The 20646-nt window shown below is 31.5% G+C and overlaps 1 protein-coding gene across 1 annotated transcript; it reads right to left on the bottom strand.

Annotated features, from left to right (window-relative positions):
• Nucleotides 1–490: 490 nt before the first annotated feature.
• LOC124941814 lies at nucleotides 491–16388 on the bottom strand. The gene is made up of 13 exons (XM_047482166.1): nucleotides 15264–16388; nucleotides 14391–15129; nucleotides 12562–13060; nucleotides 11687–11838; nucleotides 8240–11608; nucleotides 7305–7517; nucleotides 6092–6301; nucleotides 5713–5910; nucleotides 5145–5303; nucleotides 3716–4063; nucleotides 2416–2845; nucleotides 1672–1762; nucleotides 491–832 (listed from the first exon to the last, which is right to left on the bottom strand). Exons 1-13 carry the CDS (start codon nucleotides 16370–16372, stop codon nucleotides 622–624), a joined length of 7728 nt encoding a protein of 2575 aa, XP_047338122.1. The 5' UTR covers nucleotides 16373–16388; the 3' UTR covers nucleotides 491–621.
• Nucleotides 16389–20646: the final 4258 nt, after the last annotated feature.

A 20646-nucleotide genomic window follows, 5' to 3' on the forward strand; every position in this document is an offset into this window, starting at 1 on the left:
TACCTTATAATTATATATTTATTTAATTATAAAACTTTATTTTTGTTTCTACGTAGATACAAATACTGATAATAATTCATACATTCATATATTAAATAATGAATATAGAATTTAATAGACAAGGTTCAAAAGTCGCCTAGCATGTAATCATAAGTAGGATATAAACAAAATTGTCCAAATGTCTAAACTATATTAGCGTATAATATAATTATTTTAAAAAACGTCTAAACTATATACGTGTATAATATAAATATTCAAAATATAGACTACTACAAGATAAAACAAAAATTGATCTTATTAGCATTTAAAATTCTTACATTTTCTTTTTACTTACGTACCTTTACTAACCATCAAACGAATCAATATAGTCCCATGGTCTCGAAACCTCTAAAGCTATTATAACAAAAGTATGAGGTCCACAATTTCTATGACAAGCAAAAGAGTTGACAAATTATAAGTAACAAAGGGCAAAAGACCATTATACACCAAATTATATCAACTTTTCTAATCATTAAAATCTACTTCTATTACATAATCATATTTCTGCAAAATTGTGGAGTGTCAATCAATAACATCTACAACAAACAAGAGGCCAAAACTCATTGAGATGACAACATATTCTCATTCGTTTTCTAGAAAACTTCTTTCCCATTTAAATACATTTGAATACAGAGTCATGTCTTGATGTGATAAACTACTATTATCGTCGCCTGAAGATCTTCTAATGGAGTTTGATATCAGGATTAACATAGTTTGGCAAGCATGAAACTCGTCCATCCTCTCGGTGTCGGTAATAATGGTTGATGGATCCTTCCATGCTTGATCAAATAACCTACACCAATAAAATCATAAAACAAAGTATACATTAGGGCACAATAAAATCAATATCTATGTTTAATTGTGTTAAGGCCTAAATCAATATAGAATAATTGTTGGATTAGAATTAGTGGGTTAAGGGAGGCAATCTCTAATTAGTTAAGGCCTTATTTGGTTGGATTTATTTAGATAATTTTCAAATAACCAACTATCTTCTTATCTGAAACATTAACCAAAATACCCCTTTATTTAAAAAAAAATATATATCATTATTATTAGACGGCAGTACCCTTTAAAAGTATTTACCCAAATAGCTTACTTTACTATAACCCCCTTCTTGTTTGATCTTGGGTTTCAACTATTTTAAAAAAACTCTATCTAATACTTATTTTTTCAACCATCAAATCATTTAATTCATTAACTAAAATATCTTTAATTTATTTTTTATAAAATTTCAAAAATCCCAAAAAAATCATTTTTTCATCAAACAGTTTTGATTTCATAACCTAGATTTTTTCCAAAGGCTATAAAGGGTCTTTAAGAATTATGACAAATAAAATACAGTTTCCAAATAGGCACAATAATTCACACTTCTCTCACTCTAGTTAATCCAGAATCTTTGAATGAAAATCTAACTTGAGAACTACTGTTTGTAACCCCCCTTAATCCAAGCCTCTTGTCATCTAAAGCTACTAGAGGTGGATTCATTTTATAAACTTTTAGGGTTTATTCTAAGTTATTGGATCTCTCTGCATATAAGTTTGAGGGCAGTTTGTCTCTGTTTTTCATTTACTCCGACATCATTAAATGACAAAGAAACTTAATAAATACAAGGATTTTCAAAATTAGGCTTACCATCTCCAGTTAGGATTTGCTTCAACAGGACAGCTGATTCTTGAGCAAACTGATGACAAAGAACTCTCAGCATCAATCAAGTTAGCAGATTCTGAAAACATGAAGAGAAATGGTTATATTTGAGTAGTACATAAAACCAAAAAGTTTTCTATAGTTTCCAGGTTCATTAAACCATGTCTTGCTACAATAATCCTATTTTGAAACAAACAATGAACCGTTTTTGTTATAAAAAAATTCACATTGATCACGATCTGAAAAATCTACATATGTTATGTTTGTGTAATATCGCAATGAACTAAAAAATTATCGGATGATGATCATGAAAGAAATCTCTATGCCAAACTAAACCAAGAAAAAGGTATGCTATATTTTGGATCATGATCTAAAAACAAATTGGTATACCAAATGAAACAACAAAAATCACACTATAATCTGGATACATAAATATAATATGATAATCTGTGAAAAAGATCTCTATACAAAATCAAATAAAAAGAATTACACTATACTTTGAATCATGATCTAAGGAATATTTTTTTTTAAAGATCTAAGAAATAATTTGTATACCAAATGAAACAACAAAATCACACTACAATCTGGACTGGAGATTGTGACAAAATACTAGTTTCTAAATAGGCTCAATAAAGAAAAACTTTTCTGTATTTGTATTATATGAAATAAATAAGTAATTAGTGTGATGGTATGAAACAAAGTGATGGTTATCAACAGAAGATTTGTACCAACCTGCAATAATTGAGAGCTCACGGATACGTAGGAGAGAAAGTGCCCAGACGACTGAGGGGAGAACCTCAGGGTCTGCGCAGAGGAGTTGAAGATGTAAAATTGATGCTGCAAAAACATCTTCACAACCAAAGTCTGACAAATTTTCTCTTAATCTTCTCTCCATTAGTTGCATCAACGAATTAAGAGGTCTCAAGTCTGATTTATTATCATGATGATTAGAGACAGAACCACTAAATTTCAAAGAAAGCATCCCATGGATAACAGAGGCTGTTAACCAGCGCAGAAGTTTAGAAGCTAAAGAATCTTCAGACAACACTTCCTCCTCTTTCAACAGATTAGGCTGAATGTGGACACATTGTGTTTTCCTTGAGTTTGACTGCAAAGCAACTGAAACTGCCCACATGACAAACTTTGAACACTTCTCCGGGTCCTTGTAAATATCAAAAACAGCAAAACCATTTTTGTAAATATAAATTCAATTGCCTGTATCTGGATAATATGTAGCACAAGTCTCTTACAAAGTGAGAACCAACATAATAAAAGAGATGACATGGATGCTGCAATCGTGTTTAATAATTAACCAATCCAATATATCCAGCAGATTGTTACCTTAACTGCTTTTCATTTGATTGATTTTTTGTACAAGAGATTCTATAATATACAAGAACATAGAACACAAGCTGACAAGAACAAGGAACAACAGTTTCAGAAAAGGGAGAATCAAGAAAAAACTACATCATGAGCCCGACTTTACTCAACTTTATGAGATTAATGCACACTAGCAACTCATTTATAATTTACAAGGAGAATAGTGATTCTTAATTTCAGGGTTTAGTGGGGCTTTACCATTAACTATATCACATCAAGATTCAAGGACTTAGAAATGTTTGCAGGAGTAAGACACTTAGAAAGGTTTCACATCATTGCAGGGTTTTGAGACTAGAAAATTGGTAGACTTACATTTATTAATATCGTACTCCTGAAGTTTGTAAAAAGTAGCATGACCGGAGTACTATCACATTTTTCTATTGTTGGTTAGATGCAAACTACATTTAACTATCATAACATATGCCCTTTTGTCTTGAATATCTCTATATTATTCATTGATTTTGGATTAAGAGTAGCTTCATTACAGATTTACATTTTTCTACTTGGTGGATTAGATCAAGTTTTGGTTTGGTTTGATTGGTGTAATAGGATTCTGGGAAAACACTAATTACTAAACAATTAAAGCATCTCCTTATGTTCAAAAACATAAATGGGGAGACAGTTAGTTATATTGAAGTCTATAGAGGAATACCGTGTTCAATATGGATGTAGGAGGAGAGCACATAAGTACAACTTTAAGACCTAACTCTTCCATACGACCATGCTCTCCACTTTCACATGCAACAATAGCTTCATATATTTGGAACAACCCCTCGGATGACAGGGTAAAATGTGGTTGGTAAATTTCTCTTTTCTGTGATATCTCTGTGGTTGACAATAGCACTTGCAGAATTAAAGCAATAACATTGGCCTTCTCTTTTTTCAAGCCTCCATGCACTAAGAATCTGTATAAATGAGTTGAAAGTTCTGAAAGCTGTTCAAGTGCAGCCTTTTGCAACCATCCACAGATGTTGCTCGATGAAAGAATGTTGTTGGTAATCTAGACAAAAATACAGAAATAAGGGAAACTGTTAAATCATCGCAGTTTGAAAAGGAGGGCATTTTACAAGAGTAAATAATTATTGGATTTCTCCACTAACCTGCAGAAAGATAAATGGAGATGCAGTAACAATGACAAACATGCATACTATTATAGTCAACAGTTTTCATGATACATTGATACATATAATTGTAAGATTCATGACAAAAATATACTAGTTGATAAACTTACATGAATTAGGCAGATGTCTACTTTCTTGTGTCTTGATGAGGAATTATTTAAACCATGCAATAATAACAATAAACAAATAGAAAATAATGAAATCTAGGGCTACAAGCCAGGTCGCATTGAACTATTAAATGTTAGTTACTAACTTACTGTTATGTATTTGTTTCAAGGCTAACACGCTAGCTTGATCATTGTTGTGTGCTTTCTTTTTTGTTTGTGCTTGTCTACCACTGAAGGCCAAAATTTAGTTTGTAGGATTGCTTCGTTTCTTTTGCTTAGCGCTTTACATGTGATGTATTAGGTTGTTGATTCTATGTTCCAGTTCGCGAGAGGATTAGAGCTTTGTTTTCTTTTTGTTTTGGTGTTCATGACTTAAGTCACCAAAAACGTTATGGTTTTGTTGTATTTAGCTTTTTCCACTAACTAAGGTACATTTATGGTCCTTTGGCACTTGATAAATGTGCATGTGTCATGTTAGGAAGACAAATTTCTATGATGGCGTTGAAGCTATGATCAATCCATTTGTGACACTAATCATATCATATTTGTGTCTGTAAAGAAACATGAAGACGATGTTTGCAACATTCGGATGCTTACATGGGCCATTTTATCTGGAGAAGAGGGCAGCTTAAGTTACAGAATCAACAACTATCAGAGTATTAAACCAGCCAATCGAATCTGACCATAATTTGTATCTATGCCACAACTCTGGAGCTAGAAGCATGCAACAATAAGGGAATTGCAAGCTAGAAAACAATCAAATAGGTCTAACCCTGAACACTAATCAAAATAAAGCAGTAATTCAAGATAAATTTGAACTCTTAAACATTTAACTAAGGGAACATCTTCATACCTCCAGCATAATTGTCAACAACTTCCATGAATCATTTTTCAGATTCCGAGAGTGATTTTCACAAATTGGTGAGAAAGCAGACGATAACCATGAAACAAGACCACAATGCTCCACCAAATGCCGGGCTATTTTTGGCAACCCAATAGATTTCTTTATCACCTGCATACAGTTTACATAAGCCTCATTAATAAAACAGTATGATCCAAATCAGTTTATTCAGGTTAGCTGTTCTACAAGTATTAGACTTTGCATAACCTTCGAAATTCTAAGCATGCTATGTGTATGCATAACAAAATGTTAACAGGTTCTCCTATTTAACAAGTTCATTATTGTAGAAGAATACCCAGTTTAATTAGAGGAACATTTGGATGGATTTATTCGGGTCGATTAACATTAGAGTTATCTTTCAGTGGTTAAAGATAATTATCCAAAATATATTAAATACCAATAAATTTTACCAATTCAATGTGGTATAAAAATGACAATATTCTTTAACAGTAACACAAACTTTAACATTTAAAAAATAACAATAATTCATTTTTCAAAAACATTGAGACAATTTATTAACCTGAAGGATCAATTCCTTTGACTCATTGTCTGAAAATGTGTAAAATCCCAACATGGTCTCAAGAATGTTGTTTCTGATATATATATGAGCATCATCATTTGAACTCATCCCAGCATAAAGTAGACGAAGTATAAAGAGCCTTTCTTCTTTATATTTGACAGAGCTACTCCAAAACAATTCTTCGAACAAAGGTATACCCTGCAACCAAGCAAAGAAGATCAACTCATCGTGTGCTCAAATTGGAAATAAAACTGAGATGAAAGTTAAGAATAATAATCTCACACATAGGCATACAACAACTTAATCTAAATCTACTTTAATAGAAACCATGAGTGGAGATGAAAAACAGGAGAGTTCTTAAAAGTTATTAAAATTGTACCTTCATTGTCAGTTTAGAAGACTGCATCAACATCTTGCATATGGCAGAATAGTGATCATGTGAAGGATCTAAAAGCACAAAAGAAGCCTCCGCAGCAAACATTGCTGTGACAGAGGATATTCTCTCCCACGGCTCTTCTATTCCGTTTTGTATATGTGTGAGCAAAAGCCGCAGGCAAGTCAAACCTTTTCCCTTTCGACCTTTCTGTGACTATTGAACAAAATCCTCAGATATGAAAGAAAACGAAAAAATCATAGGAAATTTAGGGGAAACATCTATAACCTCTATCAACAAACTATGTGTTACTATAAGCATATTCCAGGCGAAAAGTAAGATAATCACCACCCACCCACAAAAAACAATTCCTTTAAACCTAGAATTATGTACTTAGAAGGCATTTAGAATTTAAGATATACAAATTATGAGTAATTGAATGCTATAGAATCCTAACAAAATGTTCAAACAACATAGTGAACCTTTTTGGAAAGTGTTATTTGGTCACGATCACCATCACAGTCAATTTTGAACATTGCCAAGTAAAAATGATAATGTTTGCATCCAATATGAAAAGTGTCATTGAATTAGATAAAACATTTTTTAGGTGAAAAGGGGATGAAAAAAAGTGATTGTTTGACAAATTTTTAGAGAATGCTACCGAAAATTTTGTTGAAAATTAGTTTTTCCAAATGTGTTTTTTCTTGATTTTTTGGCAAAGTGAAAAAAGTATGTTACCACCATTTCTTACATGGCCTGATGGTTGAGGTTTGATGCCATCAAGGTCTCATGTTCAAGACTTGGAAGAAGAAGAAAGAAAAAAGTATGCTACTAAAAAGGTTCAATTATATAAGATATACTAGTCAGATAACATGGAGAAATAGAGAATCTTCTTATCATGCTGAAGTAATGGATCTTTAGTGAGAATTATGGGGAAAGTAGAAAAGACTACAAGTTCCACATTTACAAGACTTCCTGCATGACCACTCTGACCCTAGGGTGATGAACACACAACTGCCCCTCCAGCTGTGCCCAATAGACAGAAGCTATGATAATGGTTAAACATTTTGTTTTTGTGGGTGTGAAGGCAATTAGATTTATAAACAAACTCTGCATCATTTGAACACTAGAAAACTTACATATTCCCTAATCATTTAGAATTCACCAAAGCAAGAAAATAAGCATACATCTGCAGAAATAGTAACAAACGATAAAATACCTCCAGTGCAGTCTTGAATCTTCCAAGCACCTCATAAGCTAATTTTCTTATCCCAGAATCAGGCGAAGATATACCAACAAATGCAATTGCAAGTAAACCCATGCTAGCAAACTCAACAGCTTCAATGAACTCCATTGCCAGACTATGAATTGAAAACCGAAAAATAAAAACAGGATCGTATGTTTTTACTTGTTTATCTTTAACATGATATCCCTGCATGAATGAAATCATAGATAAAGAAATTAAATTCTAGAACAATGGAGGGATAGTATTGTTCAATAAGATGCCAAAGATGACGCCAACACTTGTCCATGGAATCAAAGTACTGGACCCATACAAAAATACAAATTATGTCAATCTACAAGAAATAGAAAAAATGTGGTGGCTGCTGGCATAACTACCTAGTTGTGATTTAGAAGTAACTGAAAATAGCTAAATCCAAAGACAATGTTGCTAAATCCATGTGGTGGCTGCTGGCTACTACTCTATCTGTTAAGTTGGTTTTTTTTTATGTGAGAATGAAAATAACAATGTAAAAGTTCCATATAAAAAACACAAATTTGTCAAAATGGGAGCAGCTTTTTAACAAGAACTCAAAATAAAACAGGCAAAAGAGGCAGAGCAAGCCATTTTTGGATGCAGGCCAAAGTGGACATTAAAAAGAAGAGTTTGAATGCAGGATTGGTATCTCGCCAAACCATGAGGCATGAGCCATTCCAGACAGCCAAGAGTTGGCTTCTAGATTGAGCTAGATAGAAGCAAACCAAAGTTCATTATCAAATAATGCATAAAAAGTCTACTATTGAAATGGTGCTAAACCTTTTTCCCAAAAAAAAAAGTCTACTACTGACGAGAAAATCAAACTATAGGAAATATCAGGTTAAACCACAGCAAGCCTGGAGGATGAGTTATACACAACAGAGGTTGGCAAGTACCTTTTCTGTATCATCAGAATTTATCTGCTGAAGTTTATTCAAGGATAGAATTCCTGCTTCAACAGTTCTACTGTAGGGAAAATGCAACACAGTATTGGCACATAATTTGGGGTCAAGGGCATGGTTTTCTCGAAATTGTCTTCTCCGCTGCTCTCCAACTGATTCAACTACACTCTCACTACCATCCAATACTTGTTTTTCCAAATCTTGTCCTCTTCTGACTTTAGTTGCTGCTTCTCCCCATAGGTAATCCACCTCAGCAAGCTTTACAGAAATTGACTCATCAGAAGACTCAATTTCATGTATTAAACAGTATATCTGCATGTCAATCTCACTGTCTGTTGCCCCATACGCAGATAAAAGCAAAATAAGCATTTCTTTGAGATTTATGATTGTATCTGATCCAGAATCAGAAGAAGACTCATGTTGCTTGAAATAAAAGAGTACTCTAAGTAATTTGATTACTTCCAAGAGCTTCATTTGTTCTGTATTTCCTTGGCTAATTGTCTCATCAACCGTATTTTGATTTCCATAGCGAGCAAGTGACTTTAAAATGCTAGAGTTTGGCTTAAATATCATGCCAAAATGAGTCCTTCCAGATACAGTGGAGCAAGAGAGGATTCTATTTGTGAACTCTGAGTGTGCCAGCAGCAGCTGGAGCACCGTAATGCTCAAATCTCTGTCAGACTGCAAACTAACAATGTCTCTGAGCATCTTTAAAGTTTCAGGGTCCCCAAACCTATGAAGAAGAGAAAACTTTGCTATTTGAGTCAAGGAAAGATTGGAAACTTTGATGTCATGATTCTGCATTAACTCCAAAATATTTTGTCTCAAGAATGCCTCCAAAAATTTTATCCAGAACTTCCTTGCATTCATTTCTTCAGATCCAACTGAATCGGTAGGACACATCTTGACAATAAACTGCCAAGAATTGATTAGAAGATCCATAAACCGGCTTCTCGAGGTATCCTCCAAACAGGACAAGAGTTGTGGCTTAAGATTTTTTGTAACATTATCTTCCTTGATTGGAGACTCAATAGGGTCACATTCTGGAAACAAAAGCAACTTGCATAGATGTATCTTTGCAACAACTCTATTTACAAGGTTCAAAGACTTGTCAAGGGAAATATGCTGAAGCTCCTTTGCGTCAGTTTCTAGAATAGCATCATGGCCATCAGACTCCAGACAAACAGAATCAAATAGTTTTATCCTCTTTTTCAGTTTTAGAGAATCTTTATTCAACGAAAAGGCATACCGAAGCATAACAATTGCCTTCCCCAAAAGACTGTCAGAAACTATATGGTTAACCTCCATTGCAGATGCTTCCAGGACTTTAACAAAATTGATTTTAAATAGGTCTGTGGAAACATAGTTCTTCCAGTTGGAAAAACCATGCAGAAGGATCTTACAATAGAAAGACGTTATGTGTTTTAAACATTTGCAAAGCTGCTTTGGGAAATTACTTGGAACAGACATTACGTATGACAGAGTTGCAGGCAACAACATGACAAACTGATCATCAGAAAGAGAAGGATTACTAGTTCTTCCAACCACCTGACCCTGAAGAGAATAATCAGTAATGTTGTTATAAAGCAAGTGGCCGAAAAGTGACAAATGGAAGGGGCTCATTTCTACCAGACAAGACAACACTCTGGATTTAATCAAAGTGACAGAATGGATGCAAGAAGAGACAATGCTTGATGAAGTACATGATAACACATTTTGTATGGCCATACTTTGAGGAAGCAATCTGTTCTGAACAGTCTTATTCAAGCTAATAGCACTGAAAGCTTTCAGTAGACAAAGATATGCGGCATCTAGCTCAAAAGTCAAGGAGATTTGAATTACTTGAAAAAAAATACTCTCAAAGAGGATCACATCAAATCCCTTCTCGTTTATGTCCCAGCATAAATTATATGGTACTCCTTCTGTGTATGGCCTCTCCAAGTAATCAGAGAGCATATCAAATGAGCGGCCAGCTATGGATAACCCAATAAATAAGGAAGAGTGTTCAGTACATTTACTGATTAACGTGTCATTAAGGTCAATCCTAGATAAGACCCAGTTAGCTAGATTGAGTAACTCAAAAGGAGACATAAAGCGAGTCAAGGAGAAGAAACATTGCAGCATCCAAATAATGGGCTTCAAATCTCCACTTGCTACCAATTGATCAAACTTCTCCCTTAAAATCAGATCCAAGTTCCCGATCAAGTTTTTAAAAGCTGTAATAGTCTGCTTACTTGCAGAGTCACAAATAACTTTAAATTGTTTACTGTTTAAATATAGAAACACACTTTCACAAGATGCAAACAGCAAAAGCAGAGTATCATGGTCCATCTTGTGAATATACTGCTCTCCTAAGCCAACTATGTCATCCCAACTGCTCTCCAAAGATTGACTACGAATTTCCTTGACACTGCCCAGAGGGTGCTCTAAAGCCAACTTTGTAACAGGATGACAAAAGATAACTTGAGCAACTTCAATAATACTTTGAGGTAGCAGATGATTAGAAGAATCAGATTCAGAACTTTCACTTGCTACCTTTTTTAATATGCCTTGTAGGTAAGTGAAACATATTTCAGAAAGCTGTTCAAGCTGATTCAGTCGTTTAACTCTGTATGATGTTTGTACTTTATGCAACCAGAAAAGAACGAACCGCATACAGGAGATAACATCAATGCTAGCCCATTCAGAGAGCTTTGACCAAAGGAAGTCTCTTAAATTTTTGTGCTCCAATAGATATATGCCTCCATCACTTACAACAGCAGGAAATAATACATAGAAAGGTACCTGTCTAAGGAATGGATGGGATGGTACTGAATCAGAATTATTTGCATGACTTTCAACACCGCCTTGTGTTTCACAATTCATTCCACCATCAATAATTGAACAAGTAGACTTTTCCAGGACAGAAAATAATGTTTTAGACCAAATTATGGAACGTTCAATCAAAATATTTTCATCAAGAAAAAGCACGGAAAATAACAGAGAAAATGGAACCCCCAACAGACTCTCTGAAACACGTAAGATTGACTTCAGATTCCGAATAACTACATCTGGTTCAGCAGAAATCATCGCAAACACAAATGCTTTTGTTGTACCAATTATATCACCATCAAGCCCAGTTCTCAAAAAGCGCTTGACCTCTTTCAAAGCATCGAGAAAGGAAGTATCAGAATAAACCACTCCTTTATCAATCGTCCAAAAATGGAAGGTCTTGTGATTGGTAATAGATCTTGAAAAGAGCAATAAATTCTTCAATGGTTTCCATACAGACATATCTACAGCCTTATCAGTTTTTAAGGAATCATCCTCCAGCCTCTCAGACAATGTTATTTCAATCAATGAAGACAGAAGACCAGCTTCGACCTGTAAAAATTTAGATTACTTTAAAGAAATGTTTAGGATAAAACCATAAGAGAAAAGGCTGAGGTATAAAGTGCTAACCTGGGTCTGCAAGAGATATTTTAATGTGCAGCAAACATAGATTGATATCAATAATTTATCGGAGACAGAGAAGGCCCCAGATTTAGATGCAAGCACCCTCATACATTTCTCCAGAACACAAATGACCAGAGAGCTAAAGTCAGGCAATACGTCTTCCAAAAAGAAAAAAAATACTCATTAGTGAATGTAAAAGAAAATGCCATTCATCATTTATCTTCTCGATGAATTGTGAAAAAAGATTAAAACTTTATTATTAATAGTTCTGCCCTTAATAATTAATTGATGTATATCCTTTATTATGCTAATTAAGTTTCTAATGAGACAAACCCTAGTTTATAGGAATTAGGTTTTTATCCTTTCTAACCTCACAACTAGTAAGTAGTATATATGGTTGATCTATGTAATCTACTTATTTGTTCATGTTATCAACTCTGTATTGAATAAGTCAGCTGATTGGAAACCTAGAAATGACACAATACAGAGTGGAAGGAAAGTGGAAATATTGTCTCCACGGTTGAAGAACTCAAGGTGGTTTCAGCATAAGTGCAAATTGACACATGCAGCAACAAGCATGGTTGCCAAACAAAGTACTCTTCTTATAGCCTTATACCCTAGGAAGAACCATAATGGGTCTTCCTAGAATGTTAATTCTGGTCTGACACTCCTTTGCAATTACTGCCATAACAAAAAATGATTCTTTCATCATATTAATGATGGTTCACTAACAAGGGTCTTGAGGGAAGGTTTTGTCAAACTGAACGAACATATAAATATATATATATAAGTATACAGATGAGATAATTTAGAAAACAAAAGATGAAGACATGAGATTTCATTTCAGGAAACAGATTATGAAGATATGAGATATTTGTTACCTCCTGCACCTTCATAACTACGAGCATTGGACCTCAGGAGATCAGAATATTTGAATAAGTTGTTTCCAACTGAGGAAACAGCATCACATAAAAAAGATACTACAGCTGGAGAAAGTGCCTGGAAATTTTTAATTGTGCGTCCGTCAATAGGAAACTTATTATGCCAAGAATAACCAGGTAGAAACAAGAGCCAGGCATTAATTTCCCTTCTGCATCTATCAAATGCACCAGTGCTCAACATGGCAGCCCCTGCCAGTATAATTGCTTGCTCCTTTATGTCCCCAGTAGATGAATAAAGAATCAAATCAATGAAGGCATTCAAATGTTTGTACATCAACGGTGGAATATTAACAGCAATATTGTTTTTGGGAGAATACCCAATAAGTTCTACAAACAACGATAGAAGGGACCGCTGAACAATTGTTGGTATTGCAGAAGGACTAGGAGGCAGCAGTTTAAAGAAATCAAATGATTTGTCCAATGCTGTAGGAATTCTACGCTGCAACAAACAACCAAAATAGCCATTGTGAACAATTAGCAAGAAAATTCATTCAATAAACTCTCAAATAGTAATTAATTCAGGTAGATTGAATTAACCAGGGGCCTCGTTTGATTTGGGTTTTCTGGGGTTTCTTGGGATTTTTACCCATAATTTATAAATTCTCTCTCTATCAGATCACTATCATTCTAAATTTCTAACCATCAAATAACTCATTTCAACAACTAAAATACTATAATAACTTACTTTATTTTTATTAAATTTAAAATACAAAAAGACATTTTAGTAATTAAATCAATTAAAAACTCAAATAAACTACTTTTTTATCAAACAAGGTTTTTTGGAAAACAAACCCAAAAAAACAAGATCAAACAAGCTCCCAGATTTACTGGTGCTCAATATGCATTCATTGATCACAAAACCAAGAAAATCATGTTACATCAAACAAGACCATTCGTTGACGATTTATGAGAATCTTAACATAAAATAGTTTTTAAGAACTGAAAATACATTCAATTAAGACTGCAGAGTATTCAAGCGGTTATCATTGAATAGACTGCCAACCCCCAAAAAATAGGGGCAAAAACAATGCTCCGTAATCTCCCAATACAGGTCTATGGACAATCAGATAAAGACATTGCTCCATATAGATGCCCACGCCTAGCAACTCGACCATTTAGAAAGTGAGTTTCTGTGAATAATTCATTTTAGTTTTCTTATCAAACTCATTACAGCACACTTGTATATACAATAGGAAGTCCCTTAAATTAGGGATTGAGTATCTCCTGATCAATTATGTATGTTTAGCATAACTAATTGTGTTAATCTTCTGTATATAATCAAATAGATAAATTTTTAGCAAACAGAAATTTAGATAAATTGGTTATAATCAACCTAAACAATCAAGTCTAGACTCATTCTCTAAAGAAAGTATGCCATGAAAGGGGCAGTCAAACGCTTACAATAAAGTTCAGCCTGACTAGGTGAAAAGATATCCACAGAAAAGGAACAGTTGTTGAAAAGACTACTAGTAAGTGCAGCCTTAAGAAAGGAAAAAGAATAATTTATAATATAAATCCTCAACTCATAGACTTAAGATAGTACAGCCTCTCTATCCTTTCTAACTTAATCTAGACTTCTGTCATGAGTGAAACTAGATGTAAAATGTCAACAAAGTGCATCTTTAAATGTGTCTGGGATACTTTACATCAAAATAACCTATTGACATCTTGAGTTCTTAATGTATTAAAGTATAAAAAGAACCATCCTATCCTAAAGCATTGGGAACGTCATTTTGACACAAAAGCAAGCATTTAGTTATTTAACTTACAAGATAGAGTTTGAGAACATCCAACAACTTGGAGTACAAATATGAATCTTCGTCACTTTGTTTCATGTCATGCTCCGAACAGTGCTGTAAACCCCAAACCTCCTCAATAGGCTTCACCTGATCATCTTTTTTGTCCAGCTCATGGTCAGAACCTTCAATATTTTCGTTGTGGCATTGAGAAACAATGTTGAGAGGAGAACTAATCCCAGCAACTTGAATATCCATTTCATCATCAGATATATCAATTTTCTGTTTCTTTCGAGCATTACCATTATAACTGTGTTTACTTTCGGGATTGTCTGGTCTTTTCAAAGATGAATTAGGAATTTGATAGTGACCACTCAGAGAAGATAGTAATGAAAGTAGAACTTGAGGATCGGGGAGCAAAATCCTAATCTCATTCTGACACACTTGTTTTAGGGACACCCATTCTTGCATCGCTTGACAGTTGAAATTAGTATTTTGTTCTACGACAGTAAGGAATGAATCCAATAAACTAACTTGCTCCAAAACAAGCCTCAAGCTCCCATGCTTCACATAGAAATCAGAATGAAGCAACCCTTTATTCAAAACCAATCTAGAGAGTGAACGAGGACTAATGCACCTTATGAGATTTCTGAAATAATTATTCATAGAAGATGTCTGACCATCCGACCCCAAATTAGATTCAAATCCATCGAAAATGATGCTCATTCCCACCGAGGAAATCACATTTGCAGCCAGAGAAGCAGCAGGAAACCTGCAATAAGTTCCGCCATCAAAATAGAAAAATAATGAGTAAAAATATGTGCCAACTAAATCACCTCAATTTAAAATGGCAATATTTCGCAAATGGTATGAGACATTTAAAAGACAAAGGAGAGAAAAACTTACCAAATTGATGATGAATGATCTTCAAGATGGTAGGGAAAGCTATCCATGTATGCTGAACCAAACAAGGGCCTACCCTTAACAATTGCCAGAAGCAGATCCCTATGATATTCATTTTCTGTTGCTTTTAGCTTCTTCATAAGATCAAGCAATCGTTTCGGGTTCCCCCTTAATGGATTTGGGTATCTCTTCGAATCCGGCATCAAACCATTTGAGGGGTCAGTACAAACCAACAAGAGGACAGAATACGCTACTTCAGCAGCAAGCTCACCATCCTGCCCGCGACCAGAAATGTCAACTAACTGCTCTAAAGTAACACTACCAAATAAAACACTGCGAAGACCCGGAGGCATTAACGACTCTGGAACAAGAACCTTATCTCGCAATGTGGACATAATATAAACAACAGTTTGATCATCATCACTCCCAAGCCCACGAAGAACGCCAGAATAAATTTCCCTTTGTTGTAACACCCACCTCAACAAGCCCGGTTTCCCCACTTCAAGAAAAGACATTGCAAACCGAACAAACGACTTCCTTGTTGAAGAATGCTTATTCTTTCCAATCTTTTTCTCCATACTTCCTTTACGTTTACTAAACTCCGCAAGCTTTGGTAAAATAGGGAGTTTAAAATCAAAGATTTTAGCCAAATCAGAAGCCAAACCCGACCCACGTCTAGCAATTGAAGCCAACAACAATAATGCAGCATTCTGATGTTTAGCTTCTTTACTATTAATTTCTTTATAAATATCATCCAACTTTTCTTGAATAATACAATGAGCAAGTCTATAAAACGCCTTACTAATGGAAACATCGTTTTTTCCTTCAACATGACTGAAAATAGCAGTAATCAAAGTGAATACGTGATGTAATCCAGTTTTTCCTTGTCGAACCTTCCATGCTTGAAGAAGTTCTGAGCAATTTGATGAAATCTTTACATATTCTCGTAGAAATTCGCCTCCTGAATCACCTTTTAATAGCTTGACGAACTCTTTAGAGGAGTCTGAGCATAACTCGACTTCAGTGGAAGTTATGTTCCTCAATAGTTCGGTTAATTTAGCTTCGTATGAGAATTTTGGCTGGAATCCAGGGAGTTCTTCAGCTCCCTCCATTGTAGATGTTCAAAAAGATTTCTTCTTGAGGTTTTTGAAGAATAATAAAGAAATGATGAAGATGATACAGGTTTAGGGCTAAAATTATGATTCTTTGTTAGTGGGCCTTTTTTTTTAATGGGCTTTCAGATTAATATTTTAATGGTTTAGTTGTAGTGATATCAAAAAAATTAAATCAATATAAACTTTGGTTATACAAAAAATAATAATAATAATAATAATAATAAATAAATAAATAAAATAAAACTTTAAGGAGGGATAAGAGGAGAGAATTTGAGGGAATAAATAATATGTCACTATATTACTAGTTGGAAAAATGATAAAGGGGAGGATTGAGAATAGAGATAAATTTTGTTATTTTTTCTGTCAATCAGATTACTGCGGGTCACTGTTATTTCCTTCCCAATTTTCTCTCTCAAATTCTTTCTCTCAATCATTTCTGTAAAACTATCAATTGTTATTTCCTTCCCAATTTTCTCTCTCAAATTCTTTCTCCCAATCATTTCTGTAAAACTATCAATTATATATCACGAACTAAAAATACCTCACATTAATGCAAAAAATTATAAGAATTGATTTCAAATTTCTTTTTCTAATTATTTCTCTAAAACTTTTTCATTTTTCGTATATCTCGAACTAAAAACACTCACAGATGAAAAAAAAAAATTATAAGAATTAGTTAATTAATTATTTGGCAAGTTTAACTAAAGTGGATGTCTTAATAGCATAGCATGTTGGTTTGTAACTTAATGTTGAATTCAAATGTATGGTCCATTAGGACAATTTGGATTCTGACAAATATAAATTATAATAATTTAGAAGAAAAAAAGAATTAGGGTTATATTTTTTTTTATTAAGAATAACACTATATTAAATTAAGAGTATTTTAAAATATATATATTAAAAGAAACTAGAATAACCTAGACTTCCCTTCTCCATTTAAGGTCTTATAAATGAAAATTAAATTTGTTTAATTAATATTATCACTTAAAATATCTTAAATCTAATAAATAAATAAAACTAAAAAATTACAATTACAAAATAAACTATAAAAGTTTATTTAAGTGTTTTTTCAACAAAAATAATTATAAATGAAAATTTATTTATTTTTATTTTAAAATTGTATAAAATCATAAAAGTAAAAATAAAACTTATAAATTTGTAAAATTTAAAATTTAAAATACTAATAGTTTGATTAATTTTTAAAAAAATCATAAATTATTTTACAATAAATATAAAGTTTCAACTCAGTTGAGAATTTAATTATAAGATGTGCTTATTTATTTTTTCATCCCTATAAGTTGGTATATAATAATATTCTATTTATTATTCTTAAGGTGTTTTTTTTTTCTTTTCTATATATAAAAGAAATACAATATTCTAATGTTTTTACTATACATATATATTTTTAAGTTATATATCAATTATAAGTTATTTTAAATAAATATTTCAATAATTTTATAGAATATATATATATATATGTATATGAAAGTTATTATATATTTATTTTTTCTCTTTGAAAACTAAATTATTATTTATATTTATATTTATATTTATATTTATATTATAAGTCATTCAATAATTTTATAAATATAAATTTTAACATTATTGTTATAATATATAGATGTGTGTGTAAATTGAACTCTATAAGATTAATTTGTTTGAAAATTTAAAGTTTGTATTCAATTATCTTATATAAAAAGGTTGATTGCTAAATATGTTTTTGAACAAAAATCTTGATTAAGAGAATAAGGGTTTCGGCTTCAATTTATAATAATATTTTGAATTAAAGAGAAATTTAATTTTTGGGTAATATTAACATAATAATATATATGTTTTTGAAAATATAAAAGTTTGAAACACTTTATAATCAAAAGAATTGTTCTCATTTTTTATATCATGAATCATTTAATAATTAATGTTTCAAAAGTTTCATACAATGGGAATATAAAAGGAAAATAGTATTTGCCCATCAAAATAGACCTTCTAGAACATGGCATACTTAATCCTCCCATTATTAAAAACAAAACTTTCAAACAAATGCTTAAGAAAAGTCAATTCAAAGTCTTATTATTTTCTCACTTTCAAATCACCCCTTTTTTCCATTTTTATTTTATTTTTCTCACTTCTTTTTCACTGCAATAAATAAATAAACAGATAAAAATTCAATTCAAAAAATTATTTCTTTTTCTTTATTCTCTTATGTCCTTCTAATCAAACATTTTAACCTTGAGAATTTATTGTACAATTTATCTCTTTCAATTATTATGATTATCAAATTATTCTAGTTCTCTATTTCAAATCATTCTTTGCACTTTTTTAAAATGGACTAATCCATGACATACATCAATTTACCTTCATAATATTAAATTTCAATAATAATTGAACCTCTCAATATAAATTACTCTTTACAAAAAATATCCTAAAGTCTTTCCATTCATTAGTTTCTACATTATCAATATAATAACAAAATTTAAGAATTTTATATCATATGAATTATGAAATGAGTTTTAAAATTATAAACAAAAGCTTAGAAATAAATTATTTAGCTTGGTTGGTTCAAGTTATATATAGTTTAATTACCTTTTATATATATTATAAATATCTAAGTAACAAATTAAATATTTAGGTCACTATAAACAAGTGTATGTGTTACACAAATATAAACCTTATGTATTCTATACTAGTATTTCAATTATAACTTATATAAATTTGAGAAAGTTTTTTTCACATGTTTATAGTTTTTTTCAATAAAAATTGGACAAAATAGTAGAGAATTAAAATATTTTTAGTACATAAATTATGGAAAAACAACATTTAAAAAAATATATATTATTGTTTTGTCCCTCTCGGTGAGAGTTGAGAGTAGGTAACCCCAAGTAATAAATTATGTTATACTTTAAATAATAATTTTTTTACTTTTTATTTATGAAAATTAATGATACGTTTGAGAGACATAATTAAAAAAAAATACTTATGTCGATATTTTATTTTTTTCTCTTAGACAACCATTTGTCGATATGAGCATATAAGTCATGTTATATTGTTAAATAATACTTTATTTATAAATTTTTGTGTGACTAAAATTAGATAATAAGAAAATGATATAAAAATTGTTTGAATTTTTTTCAAATGTTGTAAACGACTCTAGACTAATGTCCCATGAGGTCCGGCCGGAGGTTGAATATCAATAACGCGTTCTATTCAACTTTTATTTATAACATTTTTAAAATGATATAAAGTTATATAGTAATTTAATATTAAAATAACAAAACAACTTAGAAATAAAATAAAATAAATAAATGCTCCCACTAACCCATTTATACCTTATAAATTTATTGGGTGAGGTGGGTGAATGTTTCAAATTTTGGAAAAAACATATTTTAAATTATTTTTTTCTACATTTCCATCTAGGGATGACCAACCATGAGTTAAAATCTAACAACTTGGTTGAAGTTATTATTATAATATTATTGACGTATTTTAATATTACCATGAGTGTCATTATTATAAATTATAATCATTTATATTATTAATTTAATAATTATAAGTTGTAAATAAATATGCCCAAGTTTATTTATTTTTATTTAAAACACTCTAAACATTTTTTAGTAATTTATTTAGTATTTAGTTAAGATAATTTTATGGTGTTGACTCTATTTATTTAAAATAAATATAATATTATATTATTTTATTGATTATTAACTTAAGACTTTTATGATTCAGAAACATTTGTGAATCAAGTCGCGTTTTGTTATCCAGGTGCATCTTGATGAGCAAAAATTATTAATTTATAATATATAAATATATATATATATATATATATTAATATATATATATGATTAGGTCCCACCTATTTTTGAATTGTTTTTTTTTTCTACTCTGTTTTATTTTATTTATTTACCTTCTAATTATTCCTCTTCCTTTTTATATTATTTATTTTAAGCTTGTTTGATGTTGGGATTTAAGACTTTTGCTAAGTTTTTCAGAAAAAAAACTTATTTGATAAGAAATGAGCTAATTTGAATTTTTAATTGGTTAAATTATTATAAATATATTATTATTTAAAATATAATAAAAATATTTTCATATTTTGATTGATTTGAGTGATAAATTGAAAAAAAAAATTATATAATAGGTAAAATTTTAATCAATAAAACCCAAAATCAATCTTAAAATTTGAGCTTTTAATGAGTTAAGGACAAGTAAATTATTATTATTTTAATGGAAATGTTAGAATCAATCTGTAATTTTTGTCCCTTAACAACCATACC

This window comes from Impatiens glandulifera, chromosome 6, assembly GCF_907164915.1.
Source record: "Impatiens glandulifera chromosome 6, dImpGla2.1, whole genome shotgun sequence".
In the NCBI taxonomy this organism is placed as follows: Eukaryota; Viridiplantae; Streptophyta; class Magnoliopsida; order Ericales; family Balsaminaceae; genus Impatiens; species Impatiens glandulifera.